Source organism: Protopterus annectens, chromosome 3.part1 (genome assembly GCF_019279795.1).
Source record: "Protopterus annectens isolate FY-2018-M chromosome 3.part1, PAN1.0, whole genome shotgun sequence".
Classification (NCBI taxonomy): Eukaryota; Metazoa; Chordata; order Ceratodontiformes; family Protopteridae; genus Protopterus; species Protopterus annectens.
In genome coordinates this window covers 284,655,242-284,679,391 of record NC_056732.1, presented here as the reverse complement: position 1 = coordinate 284,679,391, position 24,150 = coordinate 284,655,242, and the positions used below count along the sequence as shown (strand labels likewise).

The following is a 24,150-nucleotide window of genomic DNA, read 5'->3' as shown; positions in this document are numbered from 1 at the left end:
AAAGGGATACTTAGTACGGCATATAAAACATTGCATGATAACCATAAGAATCAATTAATCAGAAGAGGTTTGAAAAGACTGGAAAAGCAATTTACAAGAAAGCAATGGGACGAAATATGTATGGCTCTCAAGTATGCTGCCAAGTTTAGAAGGTTTAGGATCCTTGCTTAAAAGTGTTTGCACAAGTATTTTTATATCGCAAGCAGACTTCAAAGAATTTTTCCCAGGCAGACTGCAAATGTTGGAAGTGTGATAGAGAAGAAAGAGGTAACTAGGAACATATGTTTTGGAGGTGCAACAAGTTGGCAGATTTAAAAAATTCCCTGCACAGTACTATGAAATACTGGGTGAGCAAATGGCTAAGGAAATGATACACTTATAGGTTCATAGGTTCATACTAGGCTATCTGCCCGAGGGCATTTACAAGCCTAGCCCATCATTTTGTGGCTTACGCCACCCCTTTAGTATGGGGAACTATACCCATTATTTTGCTGTGCCTTTGTCGAGCAGTGACACTGAGGTAATCCCTAGGGTATATCTGCGATCTCCCATCCATTGGTCAAGATTTCTCTTGAACAAGGCCAGCGAGGTGCTCTGCCTCACATGTACTGGGATTTTGTTCCACAGCATAGGGAGTCTTTGGGTGATGAATCTATCCCTCCAGCACGTCCTATTAATAGCCGTGTCGAGGTTTAAGTCTCCCGCCCTTGTGGCTCTGATGGATCTAGATTTTTTGAGGTGAAGTATATTCATCAAATCTGGGTTTGACATGGCCTTGTATGTTAGGCAAAGGTCACCTCTGAGCAAGCGGTAAGCGACTGAATAGAGCTGGAGTTCTTTCAGTCGGGCATACTGGATTCAAACTGCCCAGACAGAGTAAGGCCTTATTACGTTTAATTCTGCTGACAGACAGAAAAGCAATTACTATAAAATGGAAATCAAAATCTACACCAACTGTATTTCAGCTATTGAACATGAAAAAAAGAACTGGAAGAGGGATCTTTAGAAAAGGAAAAGAAAGGTGCAAAGTACATAGAAGTAAATGAAAATTGTGAGAACAATACGTACATAATAATGTTCAGGGGAGGAGTGAGGTTTAAGACAAGGCAGGAATTCAACAATTTTTGTAATACTAGACTGATGAAACTAGCAAAGAAAATATATGTGCTGTACAGTCTGTTTAAATGTTAATGTATGTTTGTCTATGTCTTAATTGATAATTTAATAAAAGTATTTAAAAAAGAAGTTTGAAATCTAGATCTATAAGAATGTGATAACAGAAATCTTTTAAACCTAGGGTCACCCAAAAATTTAAATGGGAATGAGTGTTAACAAGTTGTGAAGTGATAACATTTTCAACGTGGGCACTAGCATAAACAAGTTTAGAAAAACAGGACCCAGAACTGGTCTACACACATTTTATTTCTTTGGCACTAGAAATGTTCTTACATTAAAAAAAAAAATTCTCCTTGCTGAGGAGGAGGGAATATTTCTACCTCCCCCTTGAGAAAACATGTTTACTGACAGAAGATAAAGAGGAGTTTGGTGATGCAGATGAGGGGTGAGTTCCTTGAAAAGGAGGGGGGAGGCTTAAACCATCTGTAACCCTGAAAAGGAAGGGGAGACTTAAACCATCTGTAACCTTGATGAAGTACTTTTTCAGAATCCATCTGTCTGAAAGTAAGTGTTGTCAAAAACAGAAATGAAGGTTCAAACTTGCTGGAAGAATTACAGGTTTGCCAGGCAGGGGAGTCTTGTAGATTGCCTTTCTCACCTATTTGATTGCCCTTTCTTTTTGGAACCTTCTTGCCTTTGTTTTCCAAACATTTGCTTAGCAGAAGTCCGCTGTGTTTACTTTTCTTTTCTTTTTTTTTTTTGAAAAAGGTTTAAGAGATAGCATTAAACAACTTGACAAACTTGGAGAAGGAAGGCAAAAAATCTGAGAGATTACTTGAATCAGACTACCTCTTTTCATTATACTTTTTAAATACCTCTGCAGAAGAATGTCCAAAAACTGTCTAAAGTAGAACTCAAAATTTCAGCTTTGGCATCCTCAGAAAGGTTTTCAGTAAGCAACCAAGCAAACCTCATAACAGTTACAGTCATAACAGCCCTGGAAGTGACATCAATTAAATCATAAACACATTTTAAACAGCGGGTAAGCCATTTGAGGCACAGAAGCAAATATGTTATACAAAGATGCTTTCTCGAAAGAGGAACAGTGCTACAATATTCCTCGTATTCTCAAAAGAAGCAAAAATAAACTTTTACATATGAGTCTGACATTCAACAGACAAGTATGAAACAAGGATATTCTTTTTGTCCAAATATATCAAAAGCTTTCTCATTCTTGTCAGAAGGGGAGGGATTGGCATTAACCAGATGTTTACCAATGGCTGAGTTCACCAGGGAAATAATTGCTGGATTTGTTATGGGATTATTGTATAAAGACATGCAACTTTATGCAATTCATCTGCTTTCGTTGAGACAGCAGGCTGGCAGTCAGGGATGTTGCACATTGTAGGTTGTCACAAAAATATCCTCAAATGCTAGAAGAAAAGGAGGAACTTAAGTTATGTTCAGGAAAATCTATCTGCAGTAAATCATAACACTTCTTCAGAGACACTGGGATGTCATTATATTCTTAGTACCACAACAGATTCGTTCTGAAGATGTTTCCAAAAATGAGACTTCAAAGAGACTGGCAAAAGTCACACTCTCCTCAGAATCTGAGTCAGAAACCTAAAAAGAAAAAAAAAACAGGAGAAGTCCATTCACAATCATTTTGTGGTTCAAAATCTTGAATCTCCAGAAAATGAAGAATCCCTATTTATTTTGCCAAAAACAACTGAATTGGAAGTGTCAACAGCCTGACTTAAACCCTAACATGAGCCATATAAGCTACTCCTATCCTGTGAGCTGAAGCAGGGGAAGGCATGTATCTAATTTTTTGCTTCTTTTTGTTAGGGATCTGCATGTTCAGAAATTCCTTTTTGCCAGGCAAAACTTCCCTAGGGGTACGTAATTCATTCTGACTAAACAGGAGGAATTCCATGCCCCTTCTCCCAGGACCAGCAAGAGTGTCTCACCCCTGCCAGACAAGGGCACACCAACACCCGAAGAAGATGGCATGTCTAAACCCCGGCCCATGGTGGCTCCATGGACTACACCAGCAAGACCTAAGAAAAAGATAAGTGGTTCATGGATCCAACTTTGGCCACAGCAGAGTCTCCCTCCTGTGCTAAGATACAATATCAGTCTATGTGGTAGTAAAGGCTGCTTAACAATCTTTTTTTTTTTGTGGCTGGAAGAAGGTACAACTGAGGAACTGGTAGGTTGTCCCATGGCCAAGCCAAAAAAGGTAGCAACAATAGGAACAAGTAAGTTATAAAAAAGTAACTTTTTCCCTAAAACAACACAGTAAAAAGCATTTTAAACACTTAGCCAGTCCCAAAAAGTAAAATAACACCAGTTTCTACACAGAACATTTAGATTTAAATAAGGTTCAACAGCTTTTTTTAACCAGAAAGGTCAAAAAGTAATGCTACTACTTAAAAGTGAACAAAACTCATGACAGTCAATAAAAACACTTTTCCTAACCATTTTTTTTAAGATTTCTGTCACAAAAAATAAAATAAAGAGAAGTTTTTTTTTACCACACAAAATTTATTGCCTGGCAGTGGAACAGTGTTAGCCGACCATTAAGTCTTCAAATGCATATATATATATATATATATATATATATATATATATATATATATATATATATATATCTGCAGAGGAGCACTCCCTCTGGCAGCAAGAAAGCTCTAAAGGGTTTGGTGCCCAAATCTAAGTTTGAGCCAGCTCAGCTTGAGCCAGCCAACAGCTTGTGAGTGTGAAAGGTACCCTGAAGCTGGCAGGACATAACCCAATCAACATAGGTTACTGCGGCAGTGATCAAATGTTCCTCTGTAGCACAGAAGGCAAAACAGCTCCTATGAAGACAGCCAATAACAAAACTACCCCAAAAAGCAAAAAGGAATGACAAAAGCAGTATTCATCATATGTTAGGATAAGTCAGATGCAGACATGCCAAGCTTTTTCATCTAATTCTTCAAACAGAATCAGTTTACATGGGTTCAAATTTATTAAAAAGTAAGGTCTAAGGTACACAGTGCAACTTGCTCTAAGCAATAAAACAAAGGCAGCTCAACATATTCACAATTCAAACAAAATTAAGCAAACACTATCCAGTGCAAGTGATAATGCATTATTTAAAAAATAATTTTAAAGCACAGAAGACAGCTCTCTGAAGAGTCCACTTCCTTATGAGCAATGCATTTTTGATGAAAATCCTGAGCAATCTCCACTTATTAATACCATTTAATAAAGAGAACCAACCATTACTTATGTGTCAGCATTAATGAATTACCTGTTTCATATCCAGTCCTCCAATATGAGTTGAATTGTTTAATCGTGCTTTGCCAATGACAGTTTTTGAAAATTGGACTTGTGCATTTATTTTTTCTAATGCGATAGAGTAGTAGTTGTTGTTTGTTATATTCAGGGTACTCTGGAAAAAAAGACATATGGATTATGCTCTAAACAATAATAAAAAAAAAATAAAAAAAAAGCAACAGATCTGTTTCAGAGCAGAGAGAGACAGAGATACAGAGATGTACACACACACACACACACACACACACACACACACACACACACACACACACACACACACACATCATAATAGTAAACTTTGATGGACCCATGTGACAGGTGGTAAAGTCAGAAAGGACACCCCAGAATCAGACATTTATCATAACAGAAGATCTTCAGGTGCGAGGGAGCAGTGCAGCAGTAGGAGATGACATGCATACACAAAGCTCATCAGCCTATCTGCAAAAAAAGCAGTCTGCAATGGTCAGTTGCTAGGATCTCCTCTTCTGATATACCCAACTTCCGCAATTCTGAAATTCTCTAGCACCAATGCTCAGAGGCAAACACTCCTCTGCTGGCACATGTCATAACACCATGGGCCAAGCTTGGAAGAGAGAAATCATCCATTGTGCCTCCACTGTGGCTCCCTTACCAAGGCAATGAGTAAGCACAACCTGAAAAACACAAAAAATACCCACATTTAAATATTTATATATACACTGTGAACTCGTTCCACAGATCCAGATCAAGAGGATGTCCAAACACAGGGGATACTGGGAAGACAATAGGTGCTCTCTGACAGCCTTCTCATGTGTTAGCAGATACGTGATTATGTTACATATGAATTCAGAGGACCGCTGCAGTGAGCAGCTGTTGCTAACAATCTCAAGCAGCACACAGAAAGGCCAAAACACAAAGGCTCAGATGCTAATTTCCTGAAGTATCAATGTGTCATGAGGCTAGTTTCCTGGAATCACAGTACAAGCAGTGAGGACTAGTGAAGGTTTAAACAAAAATCAAACACACACATGTCCATTACAGACATTCCCTAAAGAGCTAGTGGGCACAGTCACATTACCGTACAGAGGTCTATGATGGTATTGCCCAATGGGTGGTTAGCTGCTTAGTGGCAAAAGACACTATCAATCTTGGTACGGCTTGCTTCAACACCTCAAGCTTCTTGTCCAGTGCAAAAACGGCAAACAAATGTCCAGCCTTACTGAAATCAAACACCCTCTTTATTTGACAAATAACATGCCAGTAACCAACTGGTCTGCCTTCCTTAACACAAATGCCCACTTTACATAACAATTGGATAGCCAATGCAAATCAAAGGCAAACAATCTTCTACCTAGAATCTTATCAAAAAACAGTAAAAGAAATGGAAGGGATTAAGGACAGCTCTCACACTACTTTGTAGAAGAAATATGGGCCCATGTAAAGGGACAGCTGGTCCTTGAGAAAGACAAAAATGGGTTCCTCCAGAGAGACTTCTATCAGACATTCTCAGAACCTGGAATTTAAAAAAGTACTGATGATAACTGGCCACTTTGCCGAATTATTAAAACTCTGAACTTGAGAAATACATGTTTTCCAAGAGAATAACTTCAAGGAGAAACTGTACAAAAAAGAAAAAAAATAAATAACAGATTCCAGTATGAGAGAAGTCAACCTGAATAGCATGGCATAATGAGAGGATCTTACACTTAGCATGGCTGATTCAAATGAACTAGCTTTGACATTTCTAAGTGAAAGATAAATCAAAAGCATGCTGCAAATTTCAAAATCCTTGGTATCCCCCATTACTTCACAACCAATAATAAAAAATGCAGGAGGTAGAAGACACCATAAGCAAGCACCAAGGAGAAATATCAGAAAGGAAGGCTCTGGTGAAAACATTGCAAGAGAATTTCTTGGAGGAAGAAGCCAAACATAGGAGAGAGCAAAGGAGAAGAAGAAAGTACAATTGTGTACACTTACCATAAATGTAGATGTTCGAGTGTATTCACTGTTGCAGTCATCAAACTTGGGTTATCCTGCCAGGGGTAGCCCTCAGTCAGCCCGAATACTAGAGGCTTAGTATTTCTGCGTCGGTTGCTGTCGCTCCAGGACTGATGTCAGGTTGTCAGTGGTATAAAATCATGCAGCCGACACCATTACATCAATTTTTCTTGCCCCAACTGTCAGGAGCCCCCAAATAGGGAGCTAGGTCATGGTGGAAGAACACCACCAGTAGAAAGTAAATACCAAAAATTCCCTGTAAAGAGTGAGGAAAAGAGAGAGAAACAATGGGGATGGAGGGTGGGAAACCAGGACTGCAACAGTGAATACACTCGAACATCTACATTTATGGTAAGTGTACACAACTGCACTATGTTCTTCGTGTTTCACTGTTGCAGTCATCCCACTTGGGTTGATTCCCAAAGCTGAAGAAAAGGGTGGAAGCAGTCAAGAAGACTGGGGCCTGGCTAGGATGCCCTGCAAGACTGCAGTTGCAAAATCTGCCCTGGATTTGGAGAAGATAGGTAGGTGGTAATGCTTGGTGAAGGTATTAACAGAAGTCCATGTTGCAGCCTCCAGTATGTCCCTGGTGGGAGTCCTCTGAGAAAAGCTGCAGAGGTGGAGGTTGCCCAGGTGGAATGCGTCCTGACCCCCTTAGGGGGTGGTTTCCCATGGTGTTTGTAGCAGAAATGGATGCAGTATGCTATCCATTTGGATATTGTTTGTTTGGATATGGCCTTGCCCTCTGCCCCTGCTGCAAAGGTGACAAGCAATTGTTCAGTTTTCCTAAAATATTTAGTCCTATCCAGGTAGAATCTGAGCTGTCTGTGCACATCTAGATACTGCAGAATTCTTTCCCCTTGTTTTGTGGGTTAGGGAAAAAGGTGGGCAAATTAATTGATTGGTTGAGAGCCACACTGGCCACCGCTTTAGGCATGAAAGTTGGGTTAGTCCTGAGGGGAGACTCTGTCAGCAGGGAAAATAATGAAGGGTTCTACAGCCACGAGTGCTTGTAGCTCTGAAACTCTTCTAGCTAAAGTGATGGCCAGAAGCAAGGTTGTTTTCCAAGAGATGAATTTTAACTCTGCTGAAGCTGCAGGCTCAAAGGGGGGTGGGATGAACTTTTCCAACACAAAATTAAGGTCCCAAGCTGGGGTAGGAGCTCTTCTGGGTGACCTTAAATTGTCAGCCCCTTTTAGGAACTGTTTAATGAGAGGGTGTGAGAAGAGAGGTGTCTCTGTGCTGTAATGAGCAGAGATGGCAGAGGCATGAATTTTAATAGAAGAGAAGGATAGGCTCCTGTGTAGAAGGTCTGCTAGGTAATCCAGAATGAGAGGTAGGGAGGGCTGTGCTGTTTCAGCTCCTTTAGCCTGGATCCAGGTGCAAAACCTTTTCCACTTGTCAGCATAGGATTTTCTAGTGCTGGGGGATCTGGCCTCATGTATAACACCCAGGACTTGTTTGCTTAGGCTGGCAGCTGGAGGAGAGGTCAGGGTATAAGCCAGGCTGCCAGGTTCAGGGTCTACAATTGTGGATGCATGAATTCTCCATTCTTCTGAGTCAGGAGAGTTGGGACCTCAGGTAGGTGCCATGGTGGCAGGGGTGACAGGCTGCGCAGCAGTGGGTACCAAGTGCGGCATGGCCAGTCTGGGGCAATCACGACTGCCCTTGGCTTTTCCTCCCTTATTTTGAGCAGTACCCTTGAAATTAGTGGTAGAGAGGGGAATGCACAGATCAAGAGGTTTACCCATTGGAAGGATAGAGCATCCACTTTCCAGGCCTTGCTGTGAGGTTCCCTTATGCAGAATTTGCTGAGCTGGTGATTGTTGTGGGAGGCAAAGTGGTCCATCTTCGGGGTGCCCCATTTCTGGGTTACAAGGTTGAAGGTTCTGTGGTCTAGCTGCCACTCGTGTGGGTCTAGCAGGTTTCTGCTTAAGTTGTCTGCCAGAGAGTTTATGGAGCCTGGCAGGAATTGTGCTAGCAGGTGTATTTGCATGGCTGAAGCCATGTGCCAAAGGGTCATGGTGAGCCTGCAGAGAGGATAAGAGTGAGTTCCTCCCTGCTTGTTGATATACCACATCACTGTGGTGTTGTCTGTTTTGATCACTAGAAGCCTCGGGGAGAGTAAGGATCTGAAAGCTGTCAGAGCGTGCTGAACAGCTAGCATTTTCTGGGTACCAGGAAAAGCCTGGAATAAAAACCTTGGCCTATCTGGTCTGCAGTAACAGGCTGCATTGCCCTCATGGAGAGCAGGGAATGGACTTGTTTTTTGGCCTCAGCCCACTGGTTTGGAGAAAGATCTGGGAACTCTTTTGGGGTTGGCAGGAAATAAAATTTGTATCCCTGGGACACTATGTTGAGGACCCATCGGTCGTTGGATTATAGAGTCCCAGCTGTTTGCATGGAAGGATAGTTTTCCTCCTAGGGGCACAAGCAGGGGCATAGGTAAGGGGTGGAGGTGTAAAGTCATTTGAAGTTCTTTCCATAAAGGGGTGGCTTAGCGCTCCCTGTTTTTAAAGTGGAGGAACTCCATTGCTTAGATCTCTGCATTCCCTGGGACTGCTGGCTTGGGGGGGTCTGCTTCCCCTAGATCTTGGCTGAGCTGGCCTGGAAGGGGCCGGAAAGGACCAGTGCTTGGATGGGCAATGCCTACTGAACCTTGAAGGCTGGACCTGTAAGAAGTCTTTAACTGTCTGCATAGATTTAGCTTTTTCTTCCATCTTTTTTTAAGACCTCTTCTGCCTTGGTGCCAAACAAATAGTCCTTATTCAGTGGTGCGTCCAATAGTTTTGATCTGGCATGGTCTGTTCCTTAAGCCAAGAATGCCTTCTAAGTACAGAACCAGTGACTGCTGCCCTGAAAGATGCTTCTACGGCATCAAAGCCGCATTGCAAGGTGTGTTTAGTAACTTAGCTTGCAGAGTGCATAAGCTCTTGTAATTCTTTATTTTCTGCACAAGCAGGAAAGGTAGATATTTTTTTTGTTTGAGGAGTTACATGGTATGTTGCTGGTATTTCAGCAAGTGGAACTGACAATTTAGCGCTCTAATGGCAAGAGTTGCAGAGATGTATACTTTTTCTACCCCATCTGTCTAAAGCTCGGGAATCCCTGTCTGAGGGGGTGGGATTCTTAGCTGTGGTTGCTTTAATTCCTTTAGGTCCTTGGGAGATGACCTCTGGGTCAGCAGTAGGATTTTTGAAAAATAATTTATGAGAGTCAGGGTCTCTAATACCGGTCAGGTTTTCTGGGAACAGGAGGAAGGGTGTCAGGAGTCAAACTGGATTCCATAAAGACATCATCCACAACATCCAAGACAGGAGGAATGGCTAAAGGTCTGTACTGTGGCAAATCTAAGAATTCCCTGAGTCTCTTTTTGGACTGAGGATAGTCCTGACATTCCCATTGGTAATGCTCCCTTAAAGTATATAGGGTTTCACCAGATGAAAAATCCTCTGGAGGAGAGGCAGAAGGAATGGATTCCTCTGCATCTGAATTCTCATAAGCAAATAAGGGTTGCATGTCTTCATATTCAGAAACCGCAGAGTCATCGGACAAGTCTCTTTTTCTTTTGGAAGGGGTAGGTTGGCTTCCCCTAATAAGCGTGATAAGGTCTACCACCATTTTAAGCATTTGAGTTTGGAGCATGGAAGCAGGTGCATGAGCTTGGGTCATAGTTTTTTTAGGCATAGTTCGCAACCTGGGCCTTAGAAACAATGTAGTTTTAGAAAGAACTGAAGACGCGAAAGAAGTCGTCGGTTTGTGTCGAGTATCGGTAGTGAGAAGAACTTCCTCGGAAGCTGTAGGATCCTTAGTCAAAGAAGAGTCTCACGGCATACCAGACTCTGAACAGGTCTCGGTAGCAGCCTGCGAAATCACAGAAGCGGGCATCAGGGGCTGCGAAAGCGCCTCACTGAAGACTGGAAAACTGACGACTAGCTTAACAGAAGTGTTTTTGGCAGTTTTGGACCTGTGCGGTCTGTCTCTGTCTTTATCCTTATATTTTTTCCTGAAGATCGGCAGTCGGATGGCTTACCAAAGCCATATCAGAGTAAGGGGACAGAGACTGAAAATATTTAGCTACAATAAGGGCTCGATGACGTATAGTTCTGGTGTTGAACAAAGCACAAAAGCGACAGCGAGGTACGTCATGGTCAGGGCCTAAACAGGTGATGCAGTAAGAATGGAAGTCTCTGTGTGGTACTTGCTTTCCACAGGTGACACAATTATTAACTTTTTCCTGACATCGGTCAGAGCAAGAAAACAGGATCCCCAATGGGGTACTTAGCTTTAGAAGACTTCAACTTCAATTCGGAAACGAAGCTCAGGTAGTGGCCAACCAGCACTTGTGCAAACTGCTTCTGCTTCGGGCTCCTTGGCAAGAAAAACTGATGTAATGACGTCGGCTGCCTGATTTTATACCACTAACAACCTAACGTCAGTCCTGGAGTAACAGCAACAGACATAGAAATACTAAGCCTCTGGTATTCGGGCCGACTGAGGGCTACCCCTGGCAGGATAACCTAAGTGTGATGATTGCAACTGTGAAACATTTAGAAGTTATGTACTTACCATAACGTTCCATCTGAGTAGGTGGATTCATTGTCTGCAACCTGTGGGTTATGGATCCGATATCGGATCCGAACCAGCATGGTTTACCCAGCTATGGATCCGAGCTCTTAGCTCCTCCCCTCACCCATAATGCCCTGCTCTCCCTACATGACCTCAGATCGAGTTTGCCCTGAATCAAAATACCCTAGAAAGGGTAATACATAATATGCAGGAAACTGACAAGGCCAGGGGGATAGGAGGGCGGGATGGTTGCAGACAAATGAATCCACCTACTCAGATGGAACGTTATGGTAAGTACATAACTTCTAAATCTGAAGTAGGAGATTCATTTGTCTGCAACCTGTGGGACAGAATCCCCAGCTACCTGAATCTTGGGCGGCCGTCATGGAAGGATATTCTGGAGCACCACGGAGCCAAAGGATGCTCTACCTCTAGATGTGATATCCAGCTTGTAATGAGAGATAAAGGTATGAGATGAAGCCCAAGTGGCTGCTGAACAAATGTCATCCAGAGGAATACTAGCTCTAAAGGCCGCTGAGGTAGAAACTGACCGGGTCGAATGGGCATGGACTCCCTCCGGTGCGGGCCTCCAGAAGCTTGGTAAGCTAAAAGAATACACTGCGAAATCCAGCGTGACAAGGAGACTTTGGAAATTGTGAGAGTTGTTTATTACGCTATTGCTGCTTGTGAGAGTTGTTTATTCTACATTGAACATTGTTGGTGAACACTGTTGGTGACGACGTTAACTGCTATTTGCCATTCGAATTAGCTGTTTCTTTCCTCAACCAATTACTGTTGGTTCTCAATGCGGTAAACTCTTCTGGTAGATGGTTTATGAGCCGCTACCAGGATGGCCTTAACGGGGGATGAGATACCGGGAGTCCTAATTAGGAGGGGAACTGGAGCAGCCAAGCGGTTAGCTTCAGGTTGTCCAGATTCGGAGTTGGTAGGTTCGATGGGTGTGATATCAGATCCGGGATGGGATCTAGAATCCAAGGTGGATTCACAGAGTGAGACCTTAGGTAAGGGAACCAGATCTGTCGAGGCCAGAATGGGGCAATGAGGATCATTCTGCACCCCAACCGAGAGGCTTTCTGAAGAACCTGGAGCATCAGGGGTAAAGGGGGGTAAGCATAAAGAAGACCGGGAGGCCAAGCATGCACCAGAGCGTCTCTCGGGGAATCCCCTGGAGGAGGGATTAGAGCGAAAAAACTGTCGCACTTGGTGTTTAAGGGAGACGCAAAAAGATTGCAACAAGGAGTTTCGCTACTTGAGCATTGAGAGACCACTCGTACGGGGAGAGAATGGTGCGACTGAGCTTGTCCGCAAGGATGTTGGACCGACCCGGAATATGCGTTGCGATGAGAAAGCGGTTGGTGGAGATCGCCCATTCCCACACTCTCATGGCTTCTCGACATAAAGGATAAGACCTGGTTCCCCTCTGTTTGTTGATGTACCAGACCACCGACATGTTGTCTGACTGAATCGCAATTGTTCCCAGGGGAAGAAAGGCCTGAAGTGCGCGCAACGCCAAGAGCACTGCTCTCATCTCTAGAACACTGATATGCAGGGAGGTCTCTGAGTCGTTCCACGTGCCTTGGACCATCCGGCATGCAAAATGCCCCCCCGACCCGAGGCGGGAGGTGTCCCTGGTCACCGTGGCGAGAGGGGGAGAAGCACAAAAGGGGCGGCCTCCGTGGAGATCCTGTGAATGGAGTCACCACAAGAGAGACCGCTTGCAAGCCTTGCTGATCACAATGGGATGATGCAGAGGTAGAGCAAGGTAAGACCACTGAACTTGAAGTGTCCACTGAAGGACCCGCATGTTGAACCTGGCGAGTGGAAAAAGAGATATCGCTGCTGCCATGGACCCTAGAGCCCTCAGGACCAATTCCGCCAGAACTGAGCTGGAGTGGAGGATGGCCCGCACGTGGAGTCGCAAATTCTGAACTCTGTCGGCTGTGAGGAAGGCTCTTAACTCCCTCGTGTCTAACCTGGCACCTATAAAATCTATCAACTGAGTAGGGGCCAGGTTGGATTTTGCTACGTTTATCGTGATGCCCAGGCGGGGAGTTAGATGAAGAAAGGAGTCTCGCGCCAAGGATAGTAGATGCCTTGTTGGGGCGGTAAGAAGCCAGTTGTCCAGGTACGGAAAGACCTGCACCCCCTGAAGCCTCAGGTGGGCCGCAACCACTGCTAATACTTTGGTGAACACCCTGGGGGCTGTGGTGAGACCAAAGGGAAGGACCCTGAACTGGTAGTGACTGGCTCCCAGCCGGAAGCGAAGAAACCTCCTGGAACGCCTGTCCATCAGTACGTGGTAGTACGCATCCTTGAGGTCTATAGAGCACATCCAGTGATTCACTCCCAGAAGGGGGAGGATAGATTGCAAAGTGACCATCCGGAACTTCTCCTTGGGAACTGCCAGGTTTAACAGGGACAGGTCTAAAATTGGTCTTTGGTCCTCCGTCCTTTTTGGCACTAAAAAGAACCTGGAGTAGAACCCTGATCCGATCTGGTCTGGGGGGACGGGCTGGATGGCTCTTTTCCCCAGCAGATGGCCAATTTCTGCTGAAGCGGCCTCCCACTGACCGGGTGGAACGTCGGGGAGGGATTTTAGTTTTGGAATGTGATGAAAGGGGATCTTGTATCCTCTGGATATAATGCGGAGGACCCACCGGTCTGATGTTATGGCCTCCCATGCCGCTAGGTGCTCCAAAAAACGTCCCCCGACTGCCTCCAGAGTGGAGCAGTCGGGCAACCCCTCAGGGCTGCTGTGCGGGCCGTTCAGAGAAAGGTTCTCTGGACCCGAAATTCCTGGGAGCCCCTCTGCCCCTGGGGTGGCGTCCTCCCTGTCCTCCTCTGCCACGGAAGGACTGGTTGTCCGGAGCGGGTTGGGATTGCTGCGACTTCCGGAACCACATCTTCTTCTGGCCCTTTTGATTCCTAGAGTAGGACCTCTGGGGCACAGAGAAGCAGATTCTGACGGCAGACAGGGTCTTCCCGTCCTTCTCACTCTGGGTCAAGGTGTCGCGAACCATCTTGCCAAAAAGGGCAGAACCATCAAAGGGGGCATTCGCGAAGGACACCTTGAAGGGCTCCGTGAAATCGCAATGGCGGAGCCAGGCCTGGCGTCTAGTGACTAGGCCTACTCCTGCAGCTCTAGCGGCTCCCTCAGTAGCATGGGACAGCAACCACATAGAGGTATTCGTCACGGACCGAATAGTGGCCATACGGGTGGAGTGCAAAAGTTTGTCCTCCTCCTCCGACATGGACTCTGGGGGGGGATGCAGCGTATTCTTTAATAAGATTGCGCTGCATCCTGATAACATGTGCCAGATAGTTGAGCGCCCTCACCGAGAAGGTCGCTGAACTAAACATTCGCTTCCCCAAGCGGTCCATCATCCGAGACTCCTTGCTCGGAGGATGGACTGAGGGACTCTCCTGGGCGAGTTCCCTCTTGGTGGCTGCTGCCGTCAACATGGCATCTACAGGAGGCCCCTTACTCCAGTGGGCACTGTCTGCAGGGGGGCTAAGGATTCTGTCTGGCCTTTTGTGGATTGGCTCCACGGTGTTCGGTTCCTTCCACGCCCTGGTGGTAAAAAGGTCCACCAGGGGGTCGGCAGGAGGGGACACCCAAGAGGTAGACGGGCCCGCTTCGAATGCCTCCAAGAACACGGACTCATCCGAGTAAGACTTAGGGGCAGACCACCCACCCCTTATGCAAAGCATTTCCATGATGTCTCCAAAGGAGACATCCTCGGGGGGGTGATCTTGGGGAGCCTTCCCCTTCCTCCAAATCCGTGTCTTCAGTTAAAGACTCGGGGGTGTCTATGTGCCTCCTTTTACACATATGCTTGCGAGGTGCTTCCTCGGGGGGGCTGTCCGAGGAGCCCTCGCAAGCAGTGTCTTGTTCCAATGGAACAGCTTGGAGCATTGAAGTGGGCTGTCCCAGTGGCCGGATGGTGGAAGCCTGACCCAGTGCAGATGGAGCGCGGGAAGGAGCCGAAGCAAGTGCCGGGGGTCCGGAAACCCTCAACCGAGCCCTCTCCACTACATCAAAAGCCGAAGGGGAGCCAGCCTTGACCAAAGGATCCGAAAGTCGGCTCCCCCTCAGATCCGAAGAGTGGATCGGAGCCGGCCCCGAGGCACTCGGATCCGAGGGACCAGTGCGCTCTGACACAGACGGCGCCAAAGGCACACTAAGTCCCCCGGATCCGAAGCTCGGAGCCAGGCTCCGAGAGGTCGGATCCAAAACACTCGAGGGCAGGGTCGGATCCGAAGTACCTAGTACTATCGAAGCCGACCCACCCCCGGCTTCGAAGCTGCCCAGCTCTGAACCCGGGTAGCGGGTCGGAGAAGGAGTTATAGGCTTGAAAAATGGGTTCGAGCTCCCCCCCAGAGGCAGGAGCACTCTCATCTACATCTGGGCCTGGATGAACCTTCTCATCATCCAGTCAAGATCGGCGTCGGAAAGGCTATATGTAGATCTCGAAGAGGCTACCGAGGTAGGCCTTGAGTGCCGCCTCGATAGCCTCGACGGAGATCGGGTCTCCTCCTCCTCAGGCCCCGGTGAAAAGCAGACCGGGGACCGGAGCCGAGGCGGCGGGGGAGAGCCAGCAGCCAAGGAGGCCGGAGGAGAAGCCCGCTTAGCTGGTGGGGCCGAAACGGAGGTCTCGGCCCGCCGCTTGTGGTGCTTCTCTCTCCGGTCCTTTTTTCTTGCCTCCTTCTCCTCCAACCCAGCAGCAGGAGGTTGAGTCCCAGGTGGAGGAGGGGGAGCAGGCGAGGAGGGAACTGTAGCAACAGTACCCACCACGGGAGCGGAGGCCGAAGCCGAGTCCGGGGGCAGAAGTCCCGCCAGGACCAGCTTCGACCTCCGCTCCTTCAATGCCCTGGGGTTGAACCCTGCACAAATGGAACATCCAGAAGTGAGGTGTTCAACCCCAAGGCATCGAACGCACCAAGTGTGGCCATCAGCAGAGGAGAGCTTATGGCCACACTCGGAGCACTTCGAAAAAATTGCCTTTGGGGCTTTTGACATAACTAAAGTCTTTTTTTTTTTTTTTTTTTTTAAAGAAAGACAAGTAAACAGTGTGAACCTAGCACACACACAAGGCCCCAAACAACACACTCAAACAAAACTCCGACCAGCGAGGGGAGGGAATTAAAATAAAATTTTAGATGTAAAAATTTAAACCCAAAACTATCAAAAAACTAAAGGAAACCTAACACAATCACACAAATTTAACTACAAAAAAGCAAATTAACGCTTTTTTTAAAAGTTTTTAAAGCACTTAGCTGAAGAGCTCAAGAAGATCCAACTGGTTACTAGCGTGGCAAACTAGATCTGAGGTCATGTAGGGAGAGCAGGGCATTATGGGTGAGGGGAGGAGCTAAGAGCTTGGATCCATAACTGGATAAACCATGCCGGTTCGGATCCGATATCAGATATCAGATCCATAACCCACAGGTTGCAGACAAATGAATCTCCTACTTCAGATTTTATGTTTCACAGCATTTCCAGAAATGGGAGAGGGAAATGACTGTAAAGACATTATGCAGAAATGTTTAACCTTGTAAGGATGACATAAAAATCGAATGGGCATATCGGGTATACATCCTGTGAACAAATGCAAAAAGGCAACCACACATGACCTTAGAAAAGTTTCAGTCTTTCCACCTTAAAGAGGATAGTCTCTCAAAACTTTGGAAAAGGGGCACAATCCTAAAGGTAGGAGACACCAGAGGGTCTACTCACAATGACTACTCTGTTCAGACTAGACTCAAAAGAAATGCTTGTCATTCATTACAAAGTGTGATATGCACCTTCACTTACCTAGTCAACAATGTTAAGAGTGTTCTTTCCCTTAGGCTCTAAATCATTAGAAGACTCATAAAATGCACTGGAAGAACTGTAGAAAAAAAGAAGTGACTTGCACAGTAGTGAAGGAGCAAGAGTCTCTTCTGATCAATACCAACCTAAACCAAAAGATAACCCAGCTTCAGAGAGAGAAAACTTCCTGGCAAAGCCATTTTCTACTTTCAAAGGATGTAGGACAAAACACAAGAAATGAAGGAATTTTCTCAGAAAATTAGTGGCTTAGTTACTGTAACAATTGGTGGAACCATAGTACAAGACAGTGAACACAGACATATCACCTGGAAAGGACAGAGACAGTTTTCCCTACACTTAACCAAGGATAACAGCACCTTTATGAGCACTTGAACTTCATATGTCATATTATGATAAGCTCTGTACAAAACTGGTTAACGATTTAACATATATTCACATGTAAAAGGTACAGTGAGAGTAGACAAAAAAACACAGAGGTGGACTGGGATTGAGTCTTGTGTTCTTGGCTTCACTGGGATTGTCCATATGCCTCTCCTCCCCCATGGTTGTTTTGCCTTTATATTGACTGGGTTGTAATGTAAGAAAGACCCAAACATTCACAAAAAGGCAGGCAGACTGGGGGGGGGGGGGCAGAGACTATGATAGGCTAAACATCTCCAACAGCTTTCTCAGACTCCTTTAGAATGTCACAATAACACACTACGGGGGACAGAGAGACTGTGCACAGACTATGATAGGCTAAACATCTCCAACAGCTTTCGCAGACTCCTTTAGAATGTCACAATAACACACTACGGGGGGGGGGGGGGGGGGGGGGCAGAGAGACTGTGCACAGACTATGATAGGCTAATCATCTCACAGCTTTCTCAGACTCCTTTAGAATGTCACAATAACACACTACGGGGGCAGAGAGACTGTGCACAGACTATGATAGGCTAAACATCTCCAACAGCTTTCTCAGACTCCTTTAGAATGTCGCAATCACAGGTGCAAAGATAAGGCACACGATGATCTATAAAATGACCGAAGTAATAATAAAATTATTAGGAAAAGGGTGTGTACTGCCTTACTATGACTCTAAATTTCTCTTCCCCCACAAGGTTGCTCTGATACTTGGGATCTTTAGATGGGAACAGAGGGAGTGTCCAAACATTTGTTAACTTTTAAATGAACCCGATGATAGGTCAAGCTATCTTAGAGAGGGAGAGTTAAAACAGCTTCTAATAAAAGGAGGATATTTTTCTTGACATGTGCGAATACAGCTTAGAGGAACAGAAAGAGCACACAGGATGCTTAGAGCCTTGATACTGCAAACTAGCAAAAACAAGTGTCCTGATCCCATGACTTATAAGGATATTGAAAATGTTGTTACAAAAAATTAGTACTCAGTACAAAAGAAAAAGATGTTACAGTTAATTAATATCTAAATAGTTGGGAGGTATGACACATTTTTACATCCGTATTTAGTATGAACAGTATCAATTATACTCAAGAAAGGGACAATCACAATATGGCTCGAGTAAGGAGCCTGAGCACGTCAAGTATGCTGTGCTGTAGTACTCCACCTGTGATAAAAAATTAGATCACAATACATAATTTCAAAACTTTTCCCACCTTTAATGTAACCTATAACCTGTACAATGCAATTGGAAAACAAACATCATAACCACGCATATGTTGTTTGCATCTTAAGGTGAGAGCTTGTACCCAGACTTAGAACATTTTTTGAAAGTTTTATCCATTTACACAAAAACAAAACAGTAATGCAATAAGACAGTCAATATATGAGCTGTTAGCTAAAAGGAAAAACCTAACTGAAAAAAGTTAACTAACTATACTGCATAAGAAAGGTCTACATGATGCTATAAGGCAGCTGACATAATGGAAGCAAGAAGGTGCATTAGCACCACAAAGCTGAGGCACTAAAGGTACCACAAGAGGAGAAAATATACTAGATCTCATCATCACAAACATGGGGACAAAATGCTCCACAATGGAAGTATATCCCTCTTTGGTGAGATCAGATCATAAACTAATCTCACTAGAAATCCACATCCCGCCCCCACCCCAAACAAAAAAGACCACAGTGAAGAACTTCTCTAAAGCAAACTTCACACTACTCAAGACAGGTGTGGTATCCTTCAAGGCCCCTGAGCCAATGGAAACCACAACCCAATCTGCGGAAGCCCTTACAAATGCCTTCTATGAACACCTTCAGGACTGCATGGATGAGGCAATCCCAAATTAAACCAAGACTCTTTCCACCAAGGGCAAACGTCCAGTCTGGTGGACCCCAGCCATAAACAAACTTTACAATAAGAGGAGAAAGCTATTACATGATAGAGCAAAATCCCAAAAGGGGAAGGCATCTTTGATCAGTACTAGCAAGAAACTACGATCCCTCATAAAATCATCCAGGGCCAACTTTGAGAAAAAAATTGCCATGGATTCAAAAGACAATCATAAGGCCTTCTTCAGCTATGTCAGAAACCTGGGTGGAAACTCCCAGATATGCTCAGAATTAGTCCAAAATGATGCAAAAATCACTGAACCCACAGACATTGCCAACATACTGGCAGTCAGGTTCAGCGCAAACTTCACCCCCCTCTCCCCCCCAAAAGGAGAGATAACTATCCCAACAGAGTGTAGCCTCCCAGACATCTCAAATGCGCAGGTGAAAGCTGCTCTCTAAAGCTAAAAACACAGCATCAATGGGACCGGATGGTGTCCCCGGCTGTGTGCTACATGAACTCAATGAAGAACTAAACCCGCACATAAGGCAGCTGTTTAATCTTAGCCTTACCACAGGACATGTGCCCAAGGAGTGGCGTATGGCAACTGTGGTCCCACTCCACAAAGGCGGTGCCTCTACGGACCCTGGTAATTACTGCCCCATAAGCTTAACAAGCCTGGTCTGCAAAGCTATGGAGAGGATCATAATGGAACTCATAAACAAGGACATAGGGGACTTGCAGACCTTGGACCCAACCCAGTTTGGCTTTGTCAAGGGCAGATCTTGCCTTTTGAACTTGGTCGACTTCTTCAAAACAGTTACCAAGGCCATTGATGAGGGAAAGGCAGTCCATACAGCCTACCTTGACCTTGCAAAAGCTTTCGACACAATACCCCACTCGGGTATCATAGAGAAACTTACCAGCTTATATGTAAACCCATATGTCACAAGATGGGTTGCAAACTGGCTAAAGGACAGAACCCACAGGGTTAGAGTTGCTGGAGCCATGTCAGACTCCAAGCCGGTTACAAGTGGTGTCCCACAGGGCTCAGTCCTTGGCCCCCTATTGTTCGGCATCTACTTCTCAGAAGTACAGGCAAACATAGGAGGACTATGGCTGACAAAGTTTGTGGATGACTGCAAACTGGGTGCCATAGTGGATAGTACATCGGACACAGACATCCTTCAGAGGGGTCTCACGCAAAATGATAGCTGGTGCCAGAGCCATGGCCTGAAGTTAAACGCAAAAAAGTGTATAGTCATACCCTTCGGGAAAAACAAGGTAACCCCAAGCTACCATATAGATGGCAACCCACTAAGCACAGAAGAGGTTATCAGGGACCTGGGTACCCAGGTTGACAGTGGCCTCTCATTTGACACTCACGTTGCTAAAGTGGTTCGAAAGACCTTCTACATTGCCCATCTGATCATGAAGGGATTCACATCCAGATCAAGTGAGGTCATTGCTCCCCTGTACTCTTCACTTATCAGACCAATGATCGAGTACAATGCCCCATTCGGGATGTATCTCATCCGACACCTGCAGCAATTGGAGAGACCCCAAAAGTTCCTCACCAAACGGATAAAGGGACTCCAAAACCTGTCATATACTGCCAGACTGAAGAAACTCCAACTCTATTCAGTTGCATACCGTCTGCTCAGAGGTGACCTGTGCCTGACATACAAGGCCATGACCAACCCAGAATTAATGGACATGCTCCACCTCAAAAAATCCAAATCCACCAGAACCACTACAGCAAGTGACTTAAACCTTAGCACGGATAAAAATAGGACGTGCTGGAGGGATAGATTTATCACCCAGAGACTCCCCATGCTATGGAATAAAATCCCGGTCCATGTGAGGCACAGCACCTCGCTGGCTCTGTTCAAGAGAAATCTTGACCGGTGGATGGGAGATCGTAGGTTTACCCCGGGAATCATCTCTGTGTCACTGCTGGACAGAGGCACAACAAACTAATGGGCACATTATTTCTAACATAAGGGGTGGCGTAAGCCACATAACTTTGGGCTAGGCTTATAAATGCCTTAGGGCAGATAGCCTAGTATAAACCTATGAACCTGTGATTTCTGGAAGAAATATTTAGATAAATATCATAAAGCTGTCTACTACGAGGTAAAAAACATACTGTTAATAAAATATTGAAGATTAAGGAAGAAAAAGTACTGAGCACTTAGCTGAGGCTAAAACTGAGATCCTTTCACTATGGTGGCAAATAAAATCTGACAGGGAAGGCCACAGGAGATTATGGGAAAGTTTGCTGAAGCTTGAGGCACTACACCAGTAGCGAATGGCCAAATCAGATATAGCTCAGTACCTAACTGTCAGATCAGACAAATTGATGAAATCGTATATGCACACACACACAGTGGATATAAAAAGTTTACACACCCCTGCTAAAATGCCAGGTTTTTGTGATATAAAAAAAATGAGACAACAATAAATCATTTCAAAACTTTATCATCTTTAATGTGACTGGTAACCTGTACAATTCAACTGAAAAACAAACAAATCTGTTAGGGGGGGAAAAAAAATACGTGCAATAAGCTGGTTGCATGTGTGCACACCCTTAAACTAATACTTTGTTGAGGCATCTTTTGATTTAATTACAGCATTCAGTCTTCTTGGGTAGGAGTCTATCAGCATGGCAGATCTTGACTTGCCAATATTTGCCTACACACTCCAAATCCGTCAGATTGCGAGGGCATCTCTTGTGCACAGCCTTCTTCAGGTCACCTCACAGATTTTCTATTGGATTTAGATCTGCGCTCTGGCTGGGCCATTCCCAAACTTTAATTTTCTTCTGGTTAAGCCATTCTTTTGTAGATCTGGATGTATGCTTGGGGTCATTGTCGTGTTGAAATGTGAAACTCCTCTTTATCCTCACCTTTCTAGCAGACACCTGAAGGTTTTGGGCCAAAAGTGACTGGTATTTGGAACTTTACATAATTCCCTCCACTTTGACTAAAGCCCTAGCTCCAGCTGAAGAAAAGCAACCCCAAAGCATGATACTGACACCACTATGCTTCACCATGGGGATGGTGTTCTTTTGGTGATGCAAAGTGTTGTTTTTATGCCAAACGTAGCTTTTGGAATTGTGGCCAAAAGGTTTAACCTTGGTCTCATCAGACCATAACACATTTCCCCACATGCTTCTGGGAGACTTGATTGACCTGTTTTGCAAATTTTAGCTGGGTCCGGATGTTTTTCTTTGTAAGAAAAGGTTTCCGTCTTACAACCCTACCCCTTAGTGCAGACATGGAGAATTTGTGAGATTGTTGTCACATGTAGTGCTGTAGGTCTCTTGGCAGCCTCACTGACAAGTTTTTGTCTTGTCTTTTCATCAATTTTGGAGGGATGTCCAGTTCTTTGCAATGTCACTATTGTCCCATACATTCTCCACTTTTGGAAGACTGTCTTCACTGTGTTCCATGGTATATCCAATGCTGTGGAAACTATTTTGTACCCTTCTCCTGACTGATACCTTTCAACAATGAGATCCCTTTGATGCTTTGTAAGCTCTCTGCGAACCATGGCTTTTGCTGTAGCAGGCAGCTGAGTAAATGTCATGAAAATCCTACTAGGACAGCTGAACTTTATTTGGGGTTAACCAGAGTCGCTTTAATTGATGGCAGGTGTGTATTCAAGAAGACTGAATGTTGTAATTAAATCAAAAGGTGTTTCAACACAGTATTAATTTAAGGGTATGCAAACTTATGCAACTGTCTTACTGTACGTTTTTTACTTTTTATATTTTTTACCCTAACAGATATGTTTGTTTTTCAATTGAACTGTACAGGTTTACGTCACATTAAAGGTGGTAAAAGTTTTGAAATGATTTATTGTGGTCTCATTTAAACCTGGCATTTTAACAGGGGTGTGTAAACTTTTTATATCCACTGTACATAAATATATCATATTTTATATATATATATATATATATATATATATATATATATATATATATATATATATATACACACACACACACACACACACACACACACACACAAACACTCGCACAGTATTTCCCCGAGTAAGACCAGGTTTTATATTCTTTCCCCCGCCGAAATACACATTAGGGCTTATAATCAGGGGATGCCTTATTTACACCACCCCCCCGTACAACAATCTACATTTATTCATGTACAGAAATCGACATATAATCATGTACACAAATCGACATTTATTCATGTACAAAAACTGACAATGATTCATGTACACAAACTGACATTTATTTGGTGCTTTTCTCTTATTGGACAACAGTTCTAAGTAACGTGTTAACAGTTGTGTGAGACTTCTACATAAACAGTACAACAAATATTTCAACTTCAGAATATCTACACCTTGGCTTTCACAGTGTGATATTTTCATGCTTAAAGTGCAGAAAAATCTCAGTACATGTGTACTGGAGGAGGGGAATAAAACTGAAAGCAGAAGCAGTCCATTCTGTTGCTCCGATAATGGAAACGTTATTCAAATACAGCCATGTCGTCTTCTTCTGGAACATTATCATAAGTCTCCAACCCCTGAATTCTGGCTTGAATTTCTTGCAACTCCATTTCCTGTAGAACCATTGGCCCCAATCTGTCATGCCTAGCAATAGAGCTCTCCTTAAATGATCACTGCTTGTCCAAATAGCCTGCTCGTAGTGCATTGACAACACAGCTGTCAGTGATTTTATCCCATGGATTTTTCACTCAAGTCAAGACCTCTTGCAGGCTAGGCTTCACAAAGTTTCCATGCTGATTTCTCTCCATTCTATTTTCAATGTAGTCATTGAATTCCATGCGCAAATGGTCCTTGAATGGTTTGTTTATTGCAATATCTAGAGTCTGGAGATAGGCAGTCATTCCTGCGGGAATCATTATTTGATCTATTCTTCTCCGTGCATGGAATTTCTTCAAGTCTTTAGCGCAGTGAGTGCTGGCTGAATCCTCTACTAGAACACCTCTTTCGCCACCTCGCAAAACAAGTGGCAGCATTACATCGACCCACTTCCTTATAACTGCTTGCATGCAGCAAGCTTTTTCAGTTTCAAGAATGTAAATGCCT

The 24,150-nt window shown here is 44.5% G+C and overlaps 1 protein-coding gene across 1 annotated transcript in view; it reads right to left on the bottom strand.

Annotated features, from left to right (window-relative positions):
* TMEM106B (transmembrane protein 106B) overlaps positions 1-24,150 on the bottom strand; it is a 913,836-nt gene that overhangs the window by 301,748 nt on the left and 587,938 nt on the right. Inside the window, exon 5 of the mRNA XM_044066752.1 lies at positions 4,415-4,555. Coding sequence (XP_043922687.1) covers positions 4,415-4,555 — 141 coding nt within the window. The remainder of the gene's footprint in view (positions 1-4,414; positions 4,556-24,150) is intronic.